Here is a 16,787-nt window from a genome sequence, read left to right as displayed (position 1 = left end):
AGGGAGGAAAGCAGACCTCCTTCTCTCATCTCTATTGGATGTGACAGAGGATCTAGACCCACCCCATGTAAATGGTGTACCTACCCTGGAAATAAGCATCATCCTGGGCTTTGTCAACAAAAAGAGGAAGAGAGGAGCTCCCTGGGTTAATCAAAGTGCCAGTTAAAATGAACTGCCCTTTGGTGGCAGCTACTGCTCTTTGAGTAAGTATGGACCCTGTAGTAATTAAATACCAAACAGATCCTCATGGGGAGATCTGCCACACAGAAAGTACAGAAAGGATTAACATGGAAAGGGAACAAGAAGGGCACTGCAGCAGTAGGTATGTGAAGGTTCTTGAATGTGTTCAGAGGAGGGTAACAAAGCTTGTGAGAGGGCTGGAAGGAATGTCCTGCAAGGAGCAACTAAGGACTTTGGGCTTGTCTAGCTTGGAGATAAGGAGGCTGAGAGGCAACCTCATTGCTCTCTACAGCTTCCTGAGGGGGGAAAGTGAAGAGGGAGGTACTGATCTCTTCTCCCTTGTACAAAGTGGTAGGATGTGTGGGAATGGTTCAAAGCTGCATCGGGAAAGGTTTAGACTGGACATGAGGAAGCATTTCTTTACTTAGAGGGTGGTCAAACACTGGAACAGCCTTCCTAGAGAGATGGCTGATTCCCCAAACCTATCAGAGTTTAAGGATCATTTGGACAATGCCCTTAGCAGCATTCTTTAACTTTTGGTCAGCTCTGAAGCGGTCAGGCAGTTGGACAAGTTGAATGATCACTGTAGGTCCCTTCCAACTGAAATAGTCCAGTCTAGTCTACTCTAGTCTAGTCTATCCTATTCCTGTTTCTATTTCTACTTTTACCATTACAGCTGCCTGCAATTGTTTTTACTTTTTCAGATAGCATTTTGATAGTTAAGATGACTAATTTTCTTTTTTGTAAAGAACTACCAATCTCCAGTTCATTGAAAATACATTTGTCTTAGTGCAACTACATGCATTGAATGACACTGTTTATTTGACCACTATTTGTTGTCCACTTAATGTGAAGAAATAAGAAGTGGTAGTCATATTAAAAAGTTTTCTTGCAGCATAACAAAGCAGCAAGCAATCCATGCAAGCTAGTAAAACCATGACCAATAAACTGATGATGCCAAACAGAGAGATTTACATATTACATTCAGCAAATAAAACTGGTACTTCTTTTGGCAAATAAAGCAACCATCAGTCAATGCAATACATAAAGTGGATCTGGCAGGGGATATCTGTGCAGAGGAGCAATCCTGATCCCAAGAGTTTTGAACACCTGACACACTGTCCATTATCCACTACCACCCTCAGAAGATGCATGCATGTTTTTCATGCTGTTTAGTTTACCTCAAAGCAGTACATACACTGGTAATTGCTCAGCACGATTTTCACGTGTGGCATGGATATGTGCACAGATTATAGTGTTTTACTGGAAGACTTTCCAGTTGTGCAAAATCATTGTTTGGGGTTCATTCCACAAAAAAAAACAAACACACACACACACAAAAAAAAAAAAACAACAACAAAAAACCCAACCAACCAACCAAAAAAAAAAAAGCCCTTTTCCAGACCTTTGATGTTGAATCTTTCTGTGCTTAGCAGGAAAGTTGTTCCTCCCTATCATGAAGGCCCTCAGGCAATAGCAGCTTGTGCCTGCATCTCTAGCTGTGCAAGGTACAGCATTCCCCACAGATAACATGATAACACAGACCCTCTGCATGCATATGCACTTCCAGGATGATGCAGAATTTCTCTCTGTGAGCTCCCAAAGCCTGCTGCCAACCATGAAGGAGGCCAGTTGCCATCAGACCAGCCGTGCACTGCAAAAAAGCAGACAAACTGATGACAATCACAGGCACTTTGACGAAGGTGGTGACATTGCTGGAGGGAATAATGAGATGGCTGTACAGACTCTTGAGTGGCTTTGGCATGGAAATAAATCTTACACAGCATAAGATGTCTAGAAGCAGAGATGAACCAAGCCATAGCATGGAAGCTGCTCCTGCTGAGTATGCTGCATGTCTCTAAGGCAATGCTGATGGCCGTCAGAGTGTAATCACCTGAATCCAGATGGATGTTGGTCCTACAGGCTGTGCATATTTTTTAAAATGGGCTAATACTCAAGACAAATCACAGGCAAAAGTTTTCTCTTAAACTTAAAACATCAAGATGTGTGCTCTTAGGCAAAGCAGCCACACCTTGCCTGTTGCATCTTCAAAGCTGTTTGCTGCTATCACAGGGATTAGACTGTGTTTTACCTGGAAATCAAACTATTATCTATCACAACAAATCTTGCAGTCCTCGATTTAGCAAGAAAATACTTTTCTTCCCCCTGGACCCTCACACTTTTCTAGATCTAACCATTTTAAAGTTCTTGAAACATACACTTCGCAAACAGCTGCTTTCATCAGACAACTCGCACTGCAGCATGTAAATGACTTCTGAGACATGTGGGAGCACTCATCAGTATAACCAAGACAGAGCTGCTGGCTGCCTGGGAAGCATTACATACTAAATAGGATGCTGTTGCATCAGCATGCTGGTTTCTTGCCTAATACCTAGTTCATTATATATCTGCTCATTGAAGGGGGTTGGAGCAGAAGACCTCTGAAGGTCCCTTCCAAACCAAACTATTATATGATACTATGACTCTATGATGATTGAGGATAAGCAGAGGTCCATTTGAATTCCTAATCTGTTTTGGGGAAAGCACGTTTCCTTCTGGGAAATAACTTCAGGATAATCTCCAGGTGATATATTTTTCAATGATAAGCAAAGAACTCATTATGTTAAAAATTAAGAACAAAAGCTGCCATACTGACTCCAGCTTAAAATCCTTCTAAACCAGCACCCTCTCTGTAATGGGAAGCAAACCCAGACATTTCATAGGAAATCAAAAGGTTGGAAGGAACTCTCAAACTTCTATTTTTAATGGCTGGAGAAAGGCATCTGCCCTAAGGCCACCAGTTTACTATCTCAGATGCTTTGGCATCACCCATTGATAGATATTTCAGATGGCCATGTGGCATATGCTTGATATTAGAGGATGATGTGCCCAGCATAAGGAGATATGCTCTGCCACACAGGGGCAAAGCATGCAGGGGAGAAGGCAGGAATGAGACTTTCAGACTCACAGGAGGAAACATAATAGAATTCTAAGTTTTCACCTGGAACCTCTTTCACTGAATTTTCCCAAGGATACTCACTATTGGTTTTTTTCTCCTTGATCTTTCTTGTTATTTTGCAAAGCAGAATTATGTCCTCCCAAGGAAAGCACATTTACTTATTACTACGGCACCAAAGGAGGCCAAATACAGCAAGAGTCATACAAATGTTTCCTTTTTTGTCCCTTTTCCCAAACAACCTGCTTTCCAAGGTACACATGGGTTGCCTAGGAAGGCTTCTACAATCATAACACATCCAGCACTTGAAACTTTAACCACAGCAGACAAAACAGTGACCGAAACATGTCCAGTATCCAAATAACAAGCACAGAAAACACAGAGGTAAACCATCACACCCCCATTTTTCCAATAGATTTTTTCTTTATATTGCATTACATGCCTAAGGGGAAAAATCTGGGCAAAGATTTCCTGGTCCAGTGTGTCATTGATTTCCTTTGAGAATATTTAAGAACAACAGAACGTGTCTGTCCCTACATTATTGAAGTATTTGTATCAGCAAGACTTTAAAAAAAAAAAAAAAGGTAATTTGAGGAAAAAGAAAAACAAGAAAAAAACTGCAGGGGATTCTGCAAATTTATGATGTTTCCCTGGAGATAATTTTAACTCCATTTTCCTACATTAATCCTAAAGAAAAAACATATTCAACTTTTTTTTTTTTTCCCCAAACATTTTATTTGACCATTGCCATAGATGGATTTTAGGAATAATAAAAATTTAATTATACTTTATTTACCAAAAGTATCAGAATTTAAATACCCTGTCCCACAAAAAAAAAATTACTTAGATAAATGTGATCTTCCCTGAAAGATCTTTATTTACCTATAATGAGATTGTGTCAAATCTTGCTGCTAAGGTTATCAGAGGTATGGTGGCTTCTAAACCTTTTGTTTAGATGGCCATTACTGTTTGCCAGTATTTATTACCTGCAATATAGCTTACTTGAAAGAGACAAACCATCCATCAATAGGACATTCCCCTTTGGCAGTTGTTTTATCAACTGTTTCAAGCATCATTCTTTTTCATTAACAGTTTCATCAAACATCTGTATGTCTTTCATCTTCTTTTTACAAAAAAATACCTCCATGGCAAAGTACCATTGACACATCACCCTTTGCAATGGATGATAGTGTGCAAATCTTTTATGGTTTGCATTATCCTTTTCGATTTCCTCCCCTGAAAGAAGGCAAGCAAAAGGGAGTATGTTTTACTGAACCATACAAAGAAAGGTCCAACACGCATTTTCAGAAATGCAGCCCTTCAACACATTGGTTAGAAAAGCCCAACTGTTGTATTATTTACACTTATTTACATATTATATTAAAAATGTAAATGTTAGAACCATACAACAAGTAAATACTACTAAAATCATACTCTTGTTGCTGTAGAAACTGAATTTTATTTTTTTCTGCTACAGTAGTAAAGAGCAATTGACATGCAAACTAACATCTTGGCACCTTGACATTTTAGGCTAATTAAGGTGTACAGCACAACAAAGAGATACCAGAAATGCTTTTCTTAAAAAAATACAATTAATAACGTTTTCAGGTGGGACTGGTGGAGATGTCATAATCTATAAAGGACAGAAACAACCATTAGAAGAGAGAGGAGATACCATACATTTCTTCCCAAATAGCACACAGGATCCAACAATATTTGCAAGTTCAAGTTCTGATAGTATCTTTTCAGTTTGGCTGAAGTGACAAATATTGTGCCCTATCTTAGGCATAAAAGAGAATCACAGATGCCAAATAAATAAATTCAATGAAAGCACGAGGAATACAAATACCTGAACTACAGAGAGCTCATGTGAGATTTATTTGATGAAAGAGAGCTAGAGAAATGTAATGTTAGGAAGCTAGAAGAGACAAGAACTAAAATCAAGTATTTTCTAGACTTGTAAGATAAGTTTGGTATTCAGGGCAATTAAAACTAAATTAAATCTAAACTAGATTAAACTGAAACTCTTTGGAGCTCAAAATGTCTTGCAGGCTGCTCTCGGTCTCCATCTCTGTTTAAAAAATAAAAATCAAGTCTTCTTTTAATTAAACAATTTGACCTTCATTTTTCTTTGGGAACAACTTTCAGTTTCTAACGGATAATGAAGAACAACTGAGTGGAACCAATGCCACTTCATACTATACATCTAAGAAAGCCTAGGAACCACAGGCAAGAATGGAATTTAATGGCTGGAAGGCATTGGAATTGAGATGACACAACTACATATAAATGAAAAGGTAATTAAAGCATGATTAAAACTCAGCTGGTACCTCTTTTTCTACAACATGTACTAAAATTTTCCATGTTTGTGTCAATCACTTTTGTTTTGACTTCATGCAGAACATTTAGGCATTTCAAAGAACGGGGCTAAAAGACACTATTTTGGCTTGCCCTCATTAACAAATTTGTACAAGTTTTAGTTTGAGATAGGCCTGCTTGGAAGGCCTTGAAATTTGTGCTGGGGAATTTTTTAATGCAATTATTTGACATAAGCTGCCTCTGAAAAAAAAAGCCATTTTAACATAGCACACTTTCAAAATACTGTTCAACCTCTAAAAGAAGTCACAGTTCATATATGCTGAATAGAGGCTTTTTATGTCTTTTTCAAGGAAATTTCTCAAAAATGTTGATCAGAGGGAGACTTGCATAGGCTGCTGTTGAGCTGGATTTTTATTCTGCAAGAGCACATTCGAGGTGGCTTTGTCCAGGTTAACAGCTGGAACCAATGAATAGTACCTGAAGAGTAGACAGAGATAGGTTCAAATACTGGAAACACTGGAAAGCCAGGCCAGAGGGAAGACCATACCCTTACAATGTCCTATCTTAACCTCATGTAATAGATTTTTTGCTTTTCCTTTAATAATAGTTTAGAAAAGTATTTAAGTTTACAAAGCTAAGCGCTAAGAATGTGTTAAATACTAACACAAACATTTCCATGCAAATACATTTCAGAACTTTTCTCAACATTACAGCACAGTTACTCACATACGTGACTGCATATGGTCAATAAAGTTCAAGGAAAAACTTCCAAAAATATAGGCAAAGGATTTTTTCCTTTAATTTAGCCTATGTGTAAAGATATGTAATACTTGATATAACTCTCAACAGCGTAATTTGTGTTTGTAATATCTATCATGGTAATTGCTCATTAACTCTTCTAGCTTTTCCTTTTAAATGCATCCTCCCAGTCCCTAATTCTAGGTTAAAGTCCTTCCTGTGATAAGCACATCCAATTTTCATCAAAGGGAATGGAAATACCACATCCACAACTTGCAGTCTGCACTGGTGTTTGCTACTTTCCTCTGATCACATGAGGTGATGCTTCCACAGCAATGATCATCACTCCAGGAAGCCATGCTTCTGATAGAGCAACCCAAAAGTACATTGGTGGTCTTGCCACTCTATTGCTTGACCAAATCACAACTAATTTTCTACCTGTCTTGTGTCCATATGTCCTTCCATCTGTTTACAAATGATTATGACTGACTGAATTTCATGTATTTTTCCCCCCCATATGGATCATTAAACAGTTTCTCACAATGAGTCACAATTCCAAACAATTAATCACTTGTTAATACTGGACCTTTAAAATTTTAAATTGACATTTTCTTTAACCTGAAGATCTGAAGACATTCTTTCAGAGGTGCGTTGAAACAGCTTAACAGCAGCTGAACTTTCAGAAAGGTGTGCCAAATGCAATATATTTAGCTGAACTTTCAGAAAGGTGTGCCAAATGTAATATATTATCTGCAAAAAAATAGCAAGTGATTTATGAGACAAACCAGAGAATAAATGAAATCATACATTCAACACATATTTGGGCATGTAAATCTTAGTAATTTGGCAATGTACTGTGTTATAATTCTGTGCCTACAGAACATGCTTCCTTCCAATAGACTTCTCAATTATAAGCCAAATAATATGCCAAACCAATTAATGCTCTGTTTAATGCATAAACAATTGCAAAATTGATTCCTGCTGAAAAGTTTGGTTTTCTATCAGTATAGCAAAACGGGTTGAATTTTTACTATTTGGCAACCTCTTTTCTCCCACGCATAGAGAAGCTGGAAGGAGAAATGAAGTTGTGCAACAGTATGGCAGAATCAGTTCAGGGAGGAGCAAGAAATACAGCTGAATCTTGAATTCTGGCAAGCTGACCTAGATATAGTAGTAGTGCATTCCCACAGTGGTGTTCATGATTTTGCATTAGTTCTGAATAATACCTGATGAAACGTCAAACCTGAAGTACAGCTGACAGCAAGGAGGCTGTTAAGTTACCATCTTGATACAGCAGGCAGCTTTCAACTTTTTCAGTAGGAAAAGCAAAATTTTTGGCAGGAGCTCAGCAGGTATTTCACAGTACCTTGCTCATTGCCTCTGAAAAAAATATCACTTTATTTTCTTTCTGTGTATTTATAAAGTGCCCTATACAATAAAAACGATATTGGCTGACAAATAGAAATGTGTGAAAACTGTTGTGAATCTGCCTATTCTTGTGCAGCCTGGCAAGATGCTTTGAGCGCAGAGTCTTGCCAAAAAAATAAATATGTAATCAGACCTGCCAACATTCACTCATTCAAAACCACATTCTTTCATACTGAATTCATTTTAAGGTTGTCAAGTTTTGCCCTCTAGGGATAAAGGACATTTGCTATGGATATTATGAGACATTGACAAAAATCTCACTGCTACTTATTCCCTGGGAACCCTGAATTTGTGATTGAGGAAATGGTGTTTCATCTAATAACCAACACAATGGTGATGTACTCATTTTGGAGTAATTCTGTTCATGTTTGCACCTGTTTTTAAAAGCAATGTTCCCTTTTCATGCCAAGAAAAGTGTCATCCACGGACTTGCATCCCAAGCACTAGCAGGTTGTTCGAGCATTTTACTGTAGTCTAGGCTAACACAGGGAGGGTCAGAGGGTTTCTTTACCCTGATCAAAGCCTTTGTGACAAGGCTGTGCTCAGACCAACTTGTCAGCTGGATGCTTTTGACAAACTGCCCTAATAAAAGCAACAATACCACTGAAGCTATCTATAAATCTTCAATAATAATTGAATTCTATAATATTGAATTCAGTTCTAAGAATGACCAATTTTTTTGTGTGTTTTTCTGGTACAAGGTAATCCCCTGTGCCTTTATCTTAATATCTTAAGAGTCGTTACATCTCTCCGTACCATCTTTTGCTGTTATTGACTAAAACTGATTTATATTTTCATACTTTATCCAGATTTTTCAATACAAACACCACGAGGTTTGGATTCTTCCCAACCTCTGTGCTGTCAATACATCAAATTATGCAGATCTACAAACACTTGTTTCAAAAGTGTCTCCTAGATTACCAAAATCATATGGTGTTGTATTGAACTCAAATGATGAATACAAACCTTCAAGATTTGCATGTGCACATTAATGAAGTTGGGCAGGTTGTAAACCTTGATACCACTCACGCTGTCCAGTAAATTACCTGCCTTGTCTTATGATACAGCAAGAACAGTCTCACTGTATTATTATCTGTAATCCCTCAAAAACCTTGTCTCCTTCCACTTTACCACTCTTCAGTAAAATGAGCATTAGGAAGAGCCCTGTTCCAGTAGTTACTTATCTGCACTCTTTGGTGGTCTCTGGTAAGGTTAGTATGAACTCTATGAGGTATACCTGGTCAGAAACTGCTCCCAGATTTATGTTGAAGCTCCTAAAGATTCTGCTTTCTGGATGGAGCAAAATTCCCTGAGTCTGATGCCCTCCAAAGGATATTTGACATCCAGCGAGTCAATTCAGCATTGGGGGAAGCCTGGGACCCCTCTTCCCAGGTGTACATATTGTTCAAAGCTTCTTTACAGATGCAGCAGCTTTTCAAATCTGTAGGGTCTAACTTGCATGGGAAGCTTAATGGGCAGCTTAATGACTGACACGTGTCTTGTCATTAAGGTCATTAGCCATTTCAATGACTACTACTTAATTACTTTTTACCTAAGTGAACTTTTTAATCTGTTTTCATCAAACTCTTAGGATTTGAAGCAGAGCAGCATTGATCTGGTGGGTTAACCAGCAGGCTCTTCTCAAACCTGCTGAAGATGCTTGCTTCAATGTCTTGAATTCCAGGGTGACATGTATTCAAATGCACTCCTAGAGCATTATACAACCCAAGTTTTATAATCATTATAAACAGAGGAATGGAAACACACATACATAAAGAGACACTCTTGCTAGGCTTGCTCTAACAAATTGCATCAGGTTGCTCCTGCCTTCCCTTTCCAAGGGAGCTCTGACTTTGACTTTCAACACTGGTACTCGAAAGTCTATTTTGCAACTGTTTTTTAGGTTTTTGGTAAATTACTGATTCCATTTGCCTATTTGTTTCTCAGAGACAGTTTTTATGTAACAACCCATTCCTCACAATTACAGATGGAAAAAACAGCATGAGCAAAAAAACAGTCTTCTGCATCTGACGGTTTACATTCTCTCTCCAACCCCTACCAGCTACTGCATTCTTTAGCTCGCAATCCTACTACAGATTTATGGTGAAATCACCGTTAAGACAAGTTAAGATGAAAGCAAATACATTTATTTGTTTACACAGGGAAAGCATACAGCAATGTCATTAAAGTTCATACAAACCACAGGTGACAGAAAAGCAGGGAAGTTGTGCTTATTTCAAGATCCCATCCAAAAGGCCCTCCAGAACATGTGACAAGCTGTAAACACCTAATCCACACAGCTGGCATCTGAGGGCATTTCCAGAAGAGCACTTCACATTAAAAAGGACGCTTGCTTTCGTCATTCATCTCCACTTTTGGTCCTTCCGAGCTTTCAGTCAGCTTAAAACCATGCTCTAGCTCTGCCTGCAATCCTCAACCCAAGCAAGAAGCCACTTCGGTCTCCCACCAGCTCACTGGCTGCTCCCTCCCTCTCCCAGAGCGCTTGCGTCCCCCGGCCACGCCCCAGCGGTAGTGCCTACCCCGACGGCACCACATGCGGCCAGTCACTGCCTCGCAGCCACACGGTACGGAGCGCTCCGAGTTAGTAGCCCTCGAGGCAGAAAGGCCTCAACCAGTGAGCGGGGGAGGTTCAGAGCCTCTCACCATGCACACTGTGAACCTGCGACTCTGTGTGAGCAGAGAATGCTAATTAGCTTTTCAGTCGTATACTTGGAATTCCTGAACATAGCGTGCTGCGGACTGCTGTTTGAGAACTGATGTGGCTTCGACCAAATCACACGAGCGTGGAAACAGATGTGGAGGTATGTGAGGGGTGTTGGACTCATTGAAAGCAGAGCTTGATGTAGACCCATATGAACCTATGCCTGTATACATATATAAAAGGGTTGTATCCCACATCTTTATGCCTTGGACCCATACATGCACCTGCTACTTGAATGTATCAGTGAAACTCCTCATATCACACATCTTTTCCACAAGTGTTGTGAGAGACAAGCCTTACGAGGCATGGCTGAGGAAACTGGGGATCTTTGGTGTGGAGAAGGCTCAGGGAGGACCTTAGTGCACTACAGCTACCTGAAAGGAGGTTGTAGTGACGTGGAGGTCGATCTTCCAAGTAACAAGTGATATGACAAGAGGTAATGGCCTCAAGCTGCACCAAGGGAGGTTTAGATTAGATACTGGGAAAAAATTCTTCACAAAGAGGGTGCTCAGGCATTGGAACAGGCTGCCCAGGGCAGTGGTGGAGTCACCGTCCTTGGAAGTGTTCAAAAACCGTGTAGATGAGGCCCTCGGTGACAGGTTTAGTGCTGGGCTTGGCAGTGCTGGGTTAACACTTCAACTTAAAGGTCTTCCAACCTAGCTGATTCTGTGATTTTAATGTGTGATGTGTGGTGAACGGTTTCTCCCGCGAACCCAAGACCACCTCACACACCCCACGCACTGCCGCCCCGCAGCCCTGGTCCGGGTGGGTCACGGCGCCGGGTCACCGCACTTCAGCGAGGAGGAGCGGGAAAGGGGCGTGGCGTGGCGGCGGCAGACGCCTTACGATCTCCCGCGCTTTCCCTCCCTTCCCCCACAGCCCTGCCCCAGCTCGGCAATCCCGGCACAACCCCTCCTTGCCCACGCCGCCTGACCGCGCCTCTGACCAATCCTGCCGAGATTGCCACAGCCACCCACCAATGAGAATGCCTTTCGCCGCATTTCCCGCCTCCGTGCCGCAGGTGTACCAATGAGGCAAGAGGAGACGAACGGCCATTCAGGGACGGTTGTACAGTCACTCTCCACTCCCCCTCTCCCGACCCCGGCCCTGAGTCTCCAGGACGTCACTGGGAAGGCCAGCGAATCGGGCGAGGCTCCGTGCGCCGCAGCCAATGGGCGGGCTCGCGAGCACGGCCGGCGCAGCCAGCCCCAGGGCGGAGAGCCGGGAGCGGAGCGTGGCGGTGGTTCCGCCCTCTCTCCCTCTCAGTCGGCGGGCGGGGGGGCTGGCATTCCCCCTCCCCGCCTCCCTGTCCCCGCCCGGCCGGCCTCCCTCTCTCTCTTTTCCTTTCGCAGCAATGGCGGCGGCGGAGCAGGAGCAGTTCTACCTTCTCCTGGGTAACCTGCTCAGTCCAGACAATGCGGTCCGCAAGCAGGCTGAGGTAATGGCTGCGCCTCGCGACGGCCCTGGCCGACAAGCCGGCCTGTCAGACCTCCGGACCTTATCGGAGGGAGGGAGAAGGTTTACGGGCGGAGGGGGGTAGGGAGGCGGCGGGGCCGGCAGAGCCCCACGTGTGAGCAGCGGCACCAGCTGCTGCTGGGGCGGCCCGGGCCTGCCACCGTCCGTTGACGCCGGCTCTCCGGGGAGCAGCTGGGCGATTCTTCTCACCGGGGGCTGTTGCGGTCGTTGGCGAGTGCTCTGACCGCTGGCGCGCGTGAGGGCCTGAGGGGTCTCGCTCCCCCTCCTCCGGCGTGTCTGGCACCGCCCGGTCGCTCCGGCCCCGCGCTCCTCGCGGTGCAGGGCCCTGGGGGCTGCTTCCAGCGATTTCCCATGGCGAGACAGGGCCTAGGCTGGCTCTGTCCTGGCTGGCCGGCGTGGCTGAGCGCAGCCCCGGCTCTGCCGGGAAGGGGAGGTCAGACGGGTAGCGGGGCCGGCCCTCGCTGGCTCGGGAGGGGTGAGTGGGGTGTCTGCCCTCCGTGGGTGCGGAGCTCGGAGGAGCGTGATCGAAGCACTCGGCCTGGCCCCGGCCGGCGGCTGCACGTGTAGCCGCTTCCCGAAGCGGCCCTCGCAGAGGGTTTGTGCTACCCCGGGGGCCTGTCCCCGGCTGGGGCAAGAGCGGGGCCGCAGCCTTCCCCCGGCCCGCTGAGGTTTTCTTCTGTTGCCAGCCGATAGCTTGGTTTTGAACTTACGTGTATTCAAGTGTTTCGTCAGCTAAGAAATATTTCACCAAAATAAGCGTTTTCAATATACTGAGCTTCTCTGTTATCAGCAGAACTTTTCAGATGTGTTATTTCAGCTGAAATGCTTTGTGATGGCTAAGCCACGTTAATTCTTTCTCTCTGTCATGCTTAAGACTCCATTGTCAAGCCTAGTGGGGAATCTCCCATTGAATTAAATACTAGCGTCTAGGTTTAGCATGAATTCCCACTGCATGGCTGCATCGGGTCTTTTATCACTCTCATCACTTCAGCGGTCAGCAGAGTTCAGTGCATTGTTTGGTGAAGAATAAAAAGCGTTGTTTCTGATGGTGCAGTGAAAATGTCCAAAATATAATTTGGGAATGAGAAGGAGGGGAGACATACATTTGTAGAAAGCTAGCAAAGTTAAATATCGATTACCACAGATACTTTCTAGAGAAGCAGCAAGAATTATTTCCACATTCCTGAACATAGAACTATAACAGAGGCCATTCCCTGGGAGCTGAGTTTCTTTCTCTTCTCAGCTGGCAGCATGTAACAGAAGAACATTTCTTTTAACTTTCTGGACTTTATTAAAATCATGACGAAGTAAATTTATTAGCTATGTCATAATGTCTGTGAAAGAAAACATTCTTGGAAAAGAAATCTGAAATCTAGATTCTTACAGCTGGTCAGAAACCTGCTTGGAATAGAGTTTGGAGGGTTTTTATCTTTGTAGCTGCATATGCACTGTGGTCAGTTAGAATAAGAAAACTTAATTGTCATGATAGATTACCAGACTTTTCAAGTACATTGTTTTTGTATACAAGCGAGTAGTGTAACTTTTACTTATTTAGCTACACTGAATCTGACATTGTTTTTTGCATATGTTCAAGGTGTATTGCAAATCATTTTATGGTTTAGGACCATTCAGAGTGGAAGGGTCCTCAGGAGGTCTGCAGTGCAAATCTCCTGCTCAAAGCAGTGTCAGCTATCAGGTCAGACCAGGTCACTTGAGGCTTTGTCCCGCTGGGTCTTGGAAACCTCCAAGAATGGAGGCTGCACAAGCTCTCTGAGCAACCCGCTCCTGCTTGATTGGCTTCTTAGTGCAAAGGGTCTGAAACTCTACCCAGTCTGAACCTGCTTTTTTTTCAGATTATGCCGGTTGTCTCTCATTCGTCAACTGTGAAGAGCAGTCTGCTTGTTAAAATCATACTCATTTGATCTTAAGCATCTGTGTAGTCTGTTCGGTTTTTTTATAGTGTACTTACTGTTGGAAAGCAATTTTGAATACCACAGGGATTCAAATCACTGCAGGTAGATTGAATAATGGGTTTTAATTTGTGTCTAATGAAAGCCACTGATAAAGAGCAATGGATGGACAGGAACTGAAGGAGACAGACTTGGGTTATTTCTAGTAGGTCTGGTCACTGAAACGGATGAGGGATGTTCTGTTGAGCACTAGACTTAATGGACGTATAGAGTCATACCCTGTTTGAGTGGGCATGTAGTGAAAGCTGTAAAAAGAAAAAATTTTGGGGAAGGAAAGTCCAGTCACCTAAAACCTGCTTTTATTTAAGTATTTATGTATATGGAGCTATGTATGTGTTAGCACGCTCATAACTTATTCTGACCAGCTTGCTGAAACCTGGTTAATTAATATTATCTCCCATTAAAAATACTGGAACTTTGTTCACTTTAAAAGCCTGTCTTTCTCTTACCTTCTAGTAAAGAAACTTTTGTCTTGGTGATTTTATGCTCTTTAATATACATTTCTCAAGTTTAGAATAACATGAGTACTAAGAGTAGATAATAGATATTTGCTTGCATGTATTTGGAAAGTTGGTCATGCTGTGTGAGAAACTTGTACCTCTGGATAAGGTAGCTGGGGAACTAATAGCTAAAAGAATAGAGTGAAGATGTGGCAGGATCCAGGTACATGGTTAGGGTTGTAGCCAAGGGTGGTAGTAAGGTGGGAGAAGTCGGCAATGTAGTTCTCCACCAGCACATGGGGGAGTTTCTGGTCTTGGCCATGTGTTCCTTTTGCCTACCGTGCCCTAGTGCTCTTTAACATCTCTGAATCTGGTTTACTGAACTGACAGAATCATGTCGGTGAACAAATGGATAGCTTTCTGCCATTTGTAGTGAGTCTAAACAACTCAAAATAGAATTTCGCTATTACCAAAATTGGCATAAGAGAAGCCAGCTTTTACAGTGCTTCAGTTGTCCACAAAATCGTAGCTTCAGGTCCATGCTGGGCCTTTAAGAAACCTCCTTATTTCTCTGTATGTCTTTATATCTGTAGATAATAGTACAATATAAATACATACATTCATGGAAATGGTGAAGCTGAGAAGATTTTCTGTTCTGACCCTAAACCTCATTTAATTTTGCAGTCTTCATGAAATGATTAGATTAAATGCAGAGATTCATTGGGGATTCAGAATCTCGTGGACTATGAGCATACATTAGTAACTACAGGGAATATGAAGTAAGAACTGACTCCATGAACAAGGCCTACTAGGAAACAGGGACAGAAGATGGAAGAAGATGATGTTTAATATTAAGTGTGTGATGGGGAAACCGCTTTACTGAAAGAAGCAGGTATATTTGCAGGGTGTGTAAATTTGCTAGAATGTTTGAAAGAGCTGCTAAAATGGTAAGAATGTGAAGTAGGCAGGCATGGAACTGACTAAATTATAGTAGGCTTGTTCCTGGAGGCTGGGATAGTGAATATTTGGAGGGTGGAGTAATTTATCTTCAAAACTGTATTCACAAAAAATAACTCTTTCAGAGTCAGTAACTGTAGAACTATTTCTGAATGTTTCAAGTGGTTGCTCTTCAGCTTGCTGTTACCCACATAGGCTTTGTATATTAGAAACAAGTATTTATAGTTTTAAGATGCTCACACATGCCATGTTTTGGGTAGGAAAAGGTATTTTGCATGCGTTCACTCTAGTTTCTAAATAACAATCTAATTTACAAAGCCACAGCAAGTGTACTGCACAGCAGAAGTGTGTAAGACAGTGTAACTAAACTTCTCATTAAACTTCCCATTTTATTAAGAGGGTTTCTGTAAGAAGAGTAAATAGTCACTCTGAAATTCCGGCAGTAATTTAGAAATGTAAAGTTCTTATTCCAGATATATAGTTGAGATGTGTGACTGCCACATGACAAATGCAAAGGCTGTAAAGGGTTCAAAAAAAGAGCTAAACACTTTTTTTGGCCTATACTTTTGTCAGTGTTTATTAACCTGTTGGTCTTAGTTCAGTTTCAGGCTTCCAAAGGTCTTAATGCTTCTATGTGATAGAAGCTACGATGGTTTCTCAGGAGGATGTGTCTTCCTCATATGTTGTACTTCAAATTTAAACGGGAGATTCAGACTGAATGTAAGGAGGAAATCCTTTACTGTGAGAGTGGTGAGACACTGGAACAGGCTTTCCAAGGAAGTTGTGAATGCTCCATCCCTGGCAGTGTTTAAGGCCACACTGGACAGGGCTTGAGTGACATGGTCTAGTGAGAGGGGTCCCTGCTCAGAGCAGGAGGGCTGGAACTAGGTGATCTTAAGATACTTTCTAACCCAAACCATTTTGTGATTCTGTTTCTTAACTCATCTTTTCAGTGGCCAGTAGTGCATATACAGAGCATTCCAATGTGTCAGGTCTTATTAGGTAGCTAAAACTTTACTTGTGATTTTAAAACAGGACAGATAATTTTGTTAGGTTTATTTTTTTTCTATGTTATGTTCTATTAACTGTTGTAAAGTTGTTTTAAAAGGAAAGTCAATTCATGTTAGTGTTTAACACATGCTTTCTAGTAATTGTTTACAATAAGCTGCATCTCTTTTTATGCAGGAGACATATGAGAATATTCCAGGTCAATCTAAGATCACATTTCTCCTACAAGCAATCAGGAATACTGCTGCTGCTGAGGAGGTATGTCTCAATAATCTTTGAATCTTGCATTATTTTTTTTTCAAGAGAATTTGAAAAAGCGGGGCAAGAGATCAGTGCTGGTCATTTGGGGATAAATAAACAAGCTGGGCATTAACTGAATCATCTTAATTTACATTTGTAGAGGAACCGCTCATCTAGTTGGTGCACGTCAAGTTTAGTAGCTGAGACTTTTTGATGGAGGATACTTAGCTTCAGATGTAGTCTTTCATAAATATCTGCTTAGATGCCCATTGTTTTCTGGTTGTGTTTTTCATGGTTTCTTTCCTTAAAATGAGTAACTAATGTATGACTGATACTGTGCTGTTCCTTCAAGT

The 16,787-nt window shown here is 41.9% G+C and overlaps 1 protein-coding gene and 1 long non-coding RNA gene across 2 annotated transcripts in view; one reads left to right on the top strand and one right to left on the bottom strand.

The window, feature by feature from the left end:
- Positions 1 to 4,041: 4,041 nt before the first annotated feature.
- Positions 4,042 to 11,172, bottom strand: LOC133216433 (uncharacterized). Its single transcript, XR_009726635.1, has 3 exons — positions 11,081 to 11,172; positions 7,420 to 7,571; positions 4,042 to 5,932 (listed from the first exon to the last, which is right to left on the bottom strand). It is a non-coding gene; the product is annotated as an uncharacterized LOC133216433 (long non-coding RNA).
- Positions 11,173 to 11,504: 332 nt separating this feature from the next.
- The window catches only part of IPO5 (importin 5), a 42,975-nt gene continuing 37,692 nt past the window's right edge, over positions 11,505 to 16,787 (top strand). The window contains exons 1-2 of the mRNA XM_061361075.1: positions 11,505 to 11,781; positions 16,372 to 16,452. Coding sequence (XP_061217059.1) covers positions 11,515 to 11,781; positions 16,372 to 16,452 — 348 coding nt within the window. The 5' untranslated portion in view covers positions 11,505 to 11,514. The remainder of the gene's footprint in view (positions 11,782 to 16,371; positions 16,453 to 16,787) is intronic.

Source organism: Neopsephotus bourkii, unplaced genomic scaffold (genome assembly GCF_033783945.1).
Source record: "Neopsephotus bourkii isolate Nb327-2 ecotype Australia unplaced genomic scaffold, CSIRO-AGI_Nbou_v1 NB_1052, whole genome shotgun sequence".
NCBI classification, from domain to species: Eukaryota; Metazoa; Chordata; class Aves; order Psittaciformes; family Psittacidae; genus Neopsephotus; species Neopsephotus bourkii.
Note: the sequence above shows the minus strand (reverse complement) of the source record. Positions and strands in the feature narration are given on the sequence as shown.